The sequence below is a fragment of the Tubulanus polymorphus genome, chromosome 3 (assembly GCF_964204645.1).
Source record: "Tubulanus polymorphus chromosome 3, tnTubPoly1.2, whole genome shotgun sequence".
Taxonomy (NCBI): Eukaryota; Metazoa; Nemertea; class Palaeonemertea; order Tubulaniformes; family Tubulanidae; genus Tubulanus; species Tubulanus polymorphus.
Genome location: NC_134027.1, coordinates 14,691,866 through 14,699,879, shown reverse-complemented (window position 1 = coordinate 14,699,879; position 8,014 = coordinate 14,691,866). Strand labels below are relative to the sequence as shown.

Here is an 8,014-nt window from a genome sequence, read left to right as displayed (position 1 = left end):
GCATATGTTTTTTAGTCTAAATTCAAAATTTCGGGTCGAAATTTAAGCTGGATGGGGAGTGATGATCCGCAGCAAGATTTCGTAGTAGCTAAAAAATGTTTGCAATGTTGATTTCCTGAATGCGTTGGTGGTTATTAATGGTTTCAGTCAACAAACGTAGTAAGATGTAGTAAGCAGGTTGTTGTTTGATGCTTTGATCTATCAGCGCTGACCATAAATCAGCCTGTGGTAAAAATAATTCTTTCTCGGTTCTTCTGCTGCGTTATCTGGCAAACATTCAGAAATCTTTTTATAAACTTAAGAATAGACGGAACCGTATTTGGTCGGAACAATGGGTTGCATTTATTATGCGGCTGGTGAAAGAATCACACTGTTACTTCATGATACTCCCGACTACTTTCTATAAAAAGAAAAACGGAAGTATGGGGAGATATTGTTGTTTTGCTTTATCCCGCATTGTAATCAAATTTATTTAGTATAACAGTTATAGAATGATCTTAAGGGAGATAGGGGATCATAATGAAGTTCCGAATCAAAAGTATTTATAATAATTCAAAAAGAAATAATCAGTGGTACCGTAATCTGAGACAAATACTATAGTTTCAAAAATATATTTAATTTGAATATCCTAGATGTTAAATGAGAACAAAGTCTCTATAATCGCTAAAGTTTTAAGAAAATGAATTTGTGTTAGATGATAATACTAGCTCTCTAAAGTTTCTCTTGTTGTATACGTCTGTTGGTAACTCGCTGAGAGTAGCTGTTTTCTCAACGATGATAAGCAAGGAGTGAGTAAATCATTCCGCCTCATGACAGGAGGGTTGGAAGGAAAAAGTTAGTTTAGCAAATCAGTTTCTCAAATAATTTTAGATCAGCGAATCATTAAGGCCAAATTCTATATGACCAAAACAGTCATGACAGTAAGGTTGCTGCTCCTTGCCAAAAGTCGAGTGGGAGAGTCGGTATTTTAAGAATGCCGATTCTTTCTATAAAAGGGATCCGCATCTTGAGAGAGCAGTCAATCGGGAGAATCTGTACCTTAGTAAGACGAGTGTCGACAGCAGGACAGGAGAAGCTTCGGAACGATAGGGATCCATATAATAGGGATTAGGAAAATCATTCTTTGTTCAAGGTAAATAAAATATATTATCTTCAATATTATCATCCGGTATTTCAATTTATTCATTCGGATTTGTGCACGGACACGTTCTCTCGCCAGGGCCTTACTCAAGTATTTTATAGATAACGATAAAGAGAGAATTGTGACCGGTGTATCAGTACAATCAAAGTATTTTTTAGAATTGATTACTAAACTTAAGTGAGTATAATTTAAGTGTTGCTCGATAAGTGAGTATAATTTAAGTAACGCTCAATAAGTGAGTATAATTTAGGTTACTCGATAACTAAGTAAATTTGAACTAGTTATCAACTAAATACTCGATATAATTGAGTACAAGTTAAAAGGTTTTTAACGAAACAGTTGTGAACTTTGAGAAAGTTTTAAGTGTGCATGTAACCATCTATTTTTAGTCAAGTTTATAGGTTTATTGTGTACTATTAAGTAGTCAAGTAATCTTGTTGGATAAGCCAACTGTGTAAAGTTAAGAATCTGTATCATTATCATTTGATTGGCAAAGGATATGTTGTAAGTTAGCAAATGAACAATATTTATGTAGATAATATTGTTTGAAGATCTGATTTAACAGTCTATAACGAATATCGTGATAAGCACTATAATTTGTTATTTACGAGCTTCATATTCTCTGTTTATTATTCTCTTAGTGCATAATTCAAGTGTGAGTGAAGTGCTGTTTTAGAAATTTAAGTTAAATGGTTGAAAGGGTCAATTACTTTCAGTGTTCAGCTTTCATTTAAACTTAAACTTAAGCACAAACTTGTCATAAATCGATTAAGGTGTGAGTAAGTATATTAAGTACAGTGTGCATATTGTATAACTACTGAAATTAAGTGGTATTGATTCTGTGGAGAATTATTGTCTGTGTTAATTGTACTTGTATTCATATTTCTTTTGGTTGAATTTAACAGTTCATCTTACATTTTCATCAAAGACTGAAATGATAATTGAAGTGGTTGTATTCATTTGCATATTTAATGATATTAATTAGCTACATTTGGGTTTGTGAATTTAAGTACATTTAATATTGATTGAAGTTAAGAAGTAGGTAAATTTGAGTAAATTCACTTAGGTCTCAAATACTCTATTCTCCATTGGTTTGGAATTATTACTCGATTTAGAGGTTCATACCAGTAGTAGTACACTGTATAATAGTTTTTCAATTAAATTTCAAAATGGCGGCTCTTTTTGATTTGTTAGAACAAAGACGCAAACAGCGTACAAAATTCACTAAAGCTTCCAAGCAGGTCTGTCGACATGTTGAAAAGGCTGAAGAAGTTTTGAGTGATGAAGTGTCTGACTATGACGGTATGAGGTTTGCATTAAGAACAGCTGCAAATAGTCTGATTGATCTAGAAAGGCTACATGAAGCCCTATCGGAAGTTCAAGAGTCGATAGACTATCATAATGAGAATGACAATCGACTTGAAGGAATGAGCTCTGATCAGAGAGATCAAGAAGAGGAGAACGAAGCTAAGTACATTGATGAGTATATTACACACAAATCACGAGTTGAGTGTCTGGAGATTAAATTACAACAACCGCCTAGAGACTTAGTTTCAGATAATGTCAGCAATCCAGGTAGTGCTGCTGGAGGTGGAATTACAGAAGAACAACTCACCAGACTTCTTACAACAATTGCAATAAAGAAGCGAGAAGTGACTATTCCGCAATTCAAGGGAGATATTTCCATGTTTGAAACTTGGCTCGAGTTAGTTAGTGAAGAAGTGACGAAGCCCGGTTATACTCCAGTCGAGAAAACACACTGTATTCTTTCTCTTCTGGATGGAGAACCCAGAAAGTTGGCGCTTGCTTTGAAGAGTCCTACATTTGATGACGTGGTAGCAGCACTAGAATCTAAATATGGTGATGTCACAGCCAGGATTCAAAAGGTAATCCAAGACATAGCTTGTGTCCCAGCTGCACACAACCCGTCGGTAAAAGAACTAGATCAGCTCTATACATCGCTGCTGTCATCGTGGAACTATCTTATCCGAAAAACTGAGGATCCAACTAGTCTTCAGAACAGTAGCTGGATTTTGACATCCTTAGTGAGACCAAAGATTCCTAAGTCTCTTATAAGACGTTGGGATGCTGAAACACTGAAGAGGCAGCATGGTCATAAGATGCCAATGAAGTTCGAGGATCTTTTGGAAAAGCTCAAAGAAGCTTAGCAGGTCGCTCGAAGGTCTGATTCTGGAAAACCCGATGCAGTTCCTGTTCAATCGGGTGGAGCCAAACCAAAGCGCTTTAGGCCTTCTGGGCAGGCCCTGCGACTTGGAGCTAAGGAGATGTCTGTATTCAAGTGTGTGTTCTGTGGTGACGCAAGCCACAAGGCACCTAATTGTACAAAGGTACACAAGATGCCAATTCCGGATCGCTTAAAGAAAGTCCAGCTTTCTAGATATTGTTTCAAGTGTTTATTGGGGAAACATTTCTGTAGTAGCTGTCGGAGCCCTGGATGTTCAATGTGTCATGGTTCACACCATGACTTACTACACGCTACCAAAGTGAGAAAACCAATTAAGCCAACTTGTGGCGAGAATGGAGCTCCTATCGAACAGCCGAAGACTGAGACAGAAAACGTCCAAGCTGGAAGTAGCTTGGTAAAAGCTTTGAAGCAGCCTAAACAAGTATTGATGCAAACAGGAATTGTGACTTTGGAGTCACGGTCAGCCATCGCTGAAGGTCGTGTACTGTTTGATACTGGTAGCAGTGTGAATTTCATCAGCAAATCAATGTCTAGAAAATTGGGACTTCGTGGTGTAAAGGCGAAGGGAGAATTCACACTAGCAGGTGGAGGTGCCATGAACGTTAATACTGAAAAGGTGAGGAGAGAATCCCACAATGATAATAAAAAGTCCGAAAATGAAACTTCGAGATTGGCGTGGTGAAGAATTTGAAATTGAAGCATACGTTTTGGAGAAACCGAGTGCCGATTTAAGTCCCGCCTTTATAGAAGTTGACAAGCTGTGACATCTAAATAAACTGAAGTTGGCTGAGAAGTATCCTCGTACTGAAGAGTGTGAAGTCGATGTTATGCTAGGTGTCGAAGCTTGCATTGATATATTATTAGATGAATATAGACGAGGTGGACAAGGCACTCCTGTAGCTCTGAGTTCTCATATTGGATGGGTGTTGTTTGGTTCTTATGTCAGTCAACATAAGGCTTCATCCAAGAATGGTAGTAATTCTGTTATGATGTGTAACTCAGTGAAAGATGATGATGAAGATCTCTCCAGAACAGTATTGAAATTCTGGGAATTGGATTCCCTTGGTATTCTGCCTGAAAAGGAAGTGTCGAGAAAGAGTCCTTTAGACGAAGAAGCAGAAAAACAATATTTCGAAAAGACTAACTTTCATGAAGGTAGATACGAAACTGGTCTCCTGAAGCATCCTGATTTTATCAACGTGAAACTAAAGTCTAACTATAATAAGGCATTTCACCGTTTAGAATCTCTCGAAAGAAGGTTCAAGAGAGATGAAACACTTTCTTTTCAATACAAGGCACAGATAAGGGAACTGATTGATTCAGGCCGAGCTGAAGAGGTTGTTGAAGATTCAGAACCTGATGATCGAATGGTGTGGTATTTGCCCCATCATCCGGTCTTCAAGGACAGCACCACAAAAAGATTCGTATCGTTTTTGATGGCGCAGCAAAGGGTCCTGATGGAAGGTCATTAAATGACACCTTGTTGTGCGGCCCTTCCTTACAACCTGATACACTTGCTGTATTACTTCGGTTTCGACGGCACAAGGTTTCTTTGGTTGCGGATGTTGAAAAAATGTTTCACATGATATCGATGAATGAAGTGGATAGAGATTCCCAAAGATTCTTATGGCGAGAGTCAGACGACCAAAAGGTAAAGATCTACAGAATGAACAGAGTGGTATTCGGATTGAAGTGTTCTCCATATACATGTATTAAAACCATACTCGAACACGTGAAATCAAATAAAGATGATTACCCTGCTGCCTGTCAACAGCTCGAAGAAAACCTTTTTGTTGATGATGTTCTTTCTGGAGAAACAAACTCGAATGGTGTTTCAAGGTTAGCGAATGACATGAAGTTCGTTTTAGAAAAGGGCGGATTTCCTCTAAGAAAGTTTTTGTCAAGTCACCCGGAAAGTTTGAGTGGTCTCGACTGCGAAGACCTGGCCGAGTACCATATGGATCTATCGGATGGAGAAGTCGTTACAAAGACATTGGGAATAATGTATATACCCAAGGAAGACGTATTTCGATTTAAGTATCATCCTCGAGAAACTGAAGTAATCACTAGAAGAATTGTTCTTAGTGAATTGCAGCGCTTGTTCGACCCGATGGGCCTGTTGTCACCGCTCATTTTGAAAGCCAAGTTGGTATTTCAAAGAGCTTGGAGTGAAGTCGACTCATGGGATGATGAACTATCAGAAGAGCTTGTCGCAGAATGGGAGAAATGGAAAAATGGAGTTTCAGCAATTGACCAGCTAAACATCCCGAGGTGCTATTTGACAGATGAAATTCAGGATCCCAAGTACGGCTTACGTGGATTTGGAGATGCTAGTGAGGCAGCATACGGTGCTGTAGTGTACTTGCGGATTGAAGATGGTACTGGAGTTCGTTGCGTATTGTTAGCCTCGAAAACTCGTGTGGCGCCGTTAAAACACAGAGGGACTCTTGCAGAATTAGAATTGATGGCTAGCCTTCTTGTTGCTAGGCTCATAAGATACGCAGAGAAAGTAATCAACTTGTCAGTTTCCTCAGTACATTGTTGGACTGATTCCCGTATTGCACTAGATTGGTTATCGAAGCCAGCACATGTATGGCAAGTCTTTGTCGCCAACAGAGTTGATGAAATTCAAAAGCTCGTTCCGACATGTCATTAGGGACATCTGCCAGGAAAACTTAACCCGGCTGACCTCTGTTCCCGAGGTTGCCATGGAGATCAACTGGTTGAGTCAAATTTATGGTGGCAGGGGCCTGAATTCCTGAGAAGTGACGAGAGTCAATGGCCTGTAAAAGGTGGCGATAAGACTGTTGAAGCAAAGAAATACTTGAAGAAAAAATTTCAAGTAGAAGTCAACCTATTTCAAGGTGAAGAAGACACCACCAGTAGTTTTCATCTGAATCTGTTAAGCCGATACAGCTCATGGGGTAAGCTTATAGCTGTGTCAACATTACTCAGAAAATGTTTTAAAGGGGTTTCCCGGAATGAGGGGAGCATGCATCCTCTAGTTCTTGTGGAGCAAAGAGAAGAAGAGTTGTATTGGGTGCAGTGGGCACAGTATCAATCGTATCGTACTGAAATTAACTGTTTGAAGGCAGGAAGACCATTACCCAAAGACAGTAAGTTGAAACAACTTGACCCCATTTGGGATGCTAAAAGCATGGTCTTACGTGTCGGCGGTCGCCTGTATCACGCTAAAGTATCGAGATTCAAGAAGAATCCCATGATCCTACCACCAAAATGTTTGGTATCTGATCTGTTGGTGAAGTATTATCATCGCATCAACGGACATCCTGGTAACGAGCAAACGCTAGCTAGTTTGCGAGACAAATACTGGCTTGTACATGGCAGAAATGAAGTAAAGAGAATTCAGTTTCATTGCAAGTGTAAAGAACCAAAGCAGTTAACTCAGAAGATGGGCGAGCTACCTCCTGAAAGGGTTGTTATGGCACCAGCTTTCAGCAGCGTTGGCGTAGATTTCGCTGGACCTCTACTTATTAAAGAAAATGGGTCTGAAATTAAGTCATACATTGCACTGTTTACATGTATGATTACCAGAGGAATTCATTTAGAGTTAACTTACAGTATGAATGCTGAAGATTTCCTGATGTCTTTTCGACGAATGATGAATAGAAGAGGGAAACCAGCAATTATGTATTCAGATAACGCAAAGACTTTTAAGAAATCAGCCAAGGTGATGATTAGACTGTATGACCAGAAGAAATGGAGAGACACTGTAGTCAACAAAGTGAAAGCTGATGGAATTGAATGGAAATTCATTACCGAGAGAGGACCTTGGAAGGGTGGTTTTTACGAAAGACTGGTGAGAAGTGTGAAGACTGCTCTGAAAGTTGTACTTGGAAAAGCCAAACTAACTTTTACGGAACTTTCGACAATTCTCACTGACGTCGAGTCTCAGATCAACTCGAGACCACTTACAGTAGTCTCTAATGATAAGAATGACCCTGAACCATTGTCTCCTGGCGATTGTATGATTGGAAGAAAACCACAGTTTCTTCCAGATGTCGATTCTGATACGTCAAAGGCCAATTTTGGCAAGCGTTGGTGTTACCAACAGCGATTGGCTAAACAGTATTGGAAAAGGTGGACGAGAGAATATCTCGTGGAATTATTACCTCTTAAGAAGTGGTTTGAGAAGAAAGAAAATGTAAGAATCGGTGACGTAGTTCTCGTATCTGAAGATGGTGTCAAACGACCGAATTGGCAGATGGGAAGAATTCATGAAACCCACATGGGTCGTGATGGTCTTGTTAGAAGTGTTACCCTGAAGACGGCAAGGGGTTTCATCCGACGTCCCTTACAGAGACTATATTTACTTGAGGCTAGTGAGGCTGCGTAGCTGTATGCTTCTACATACACGTTAAATTGTTTTAGCATTTAACTATTCTACAGTGTACGAAGTAATTTTAGTAATTGATCGTATTTCTTAGGTAGTATCATAACATTCAGTACAATTATGTATATCTTTTAGAAGTTTATGTGTGAAAATTAAACCCTTAATTTCCAGAGGGGAGTGTTCCGAACGAAGATATTGTTTTGTTTCCATAGAGTGGTGCCCTCTGTGTTTAGAAAATAAGTTTGGTTTTGGCGGACATTACGCCGTAATAAAGTTATGATCCACAAAATAACGATTTCATTGTTATTACAGC

At 39.1% G+C, this 8,014-nt stretch overlaps 2 protein-coding genes across 2 annotated transcripts; both read left to right on the top strand.

Moving 5' to 3' along the window:
- Positions 1-3,498: 3,498 nt before the first annotated feature.
- LOC141902116 (uncharacterized) lies at positions 3,499-4,819 on the top strand. The gene is made up of 2 exons (XM_074789756.1): positions 3,499-3,963; positions 4,130-4,819. The coding sequence occupies exons 1-2, from the start codon at positions 3,499-3,501 to the stop codon at positions 4,817-4,819; spliced, it is 1,155 nt and encodes a 384-aa protein (XP_074645857.1).
- A 101-nt stretch (positions 4,820-4,920) lies between these two features.
- On the top strand, positions 4,921-7,704 carry LOC141902115 (uncharacterized). Its single transcript, XM_074789755.1, has 2 exons — positions 4,921-5,856; positions 6,004-7,704. The coding sequence occupies exons 1-2, from the start codon at positions 4,921-4,923 to the stop codon at positions 7,702-7,704; spliced, it is 2,637 nt and encodes an 878-aa protein (XP_074645856.1).
- Positions 7,705-8,014: the final 310 nt, after the last annotated feature.

Bases quoted from the DNA above. Each gene is read 5' to 3' on its own strand.
- LOC141902115 (XM_074789755.1), top strand. From the start codon at position 4,921: ATGTTTCACATGATATCGATGAATGAAGTGGATAGAGATTCCCAAAGA. The intron at 5,857-6,003 runs GTAATCAACTTG...ACATGTCATTAG, and splicing joins TCATAAGATACGCAGAGAAA to GGACATCTGCCAGGAAAACT.
- LOC141902116 (XM_074789756.1), top strand. From the start codon at position 3,499: ATGCCAATTCCGGATCGCTTAAAGAAAGTCCAGCTTTCTAGATATTGT. The intron at 3,964-4,129 runs GTGAGGAGAGAA...AATAAACTGAAG, and splicing joins TGAACGTTAATACTGAAAAG to TTGGCTGAGAAGTATCCTCG.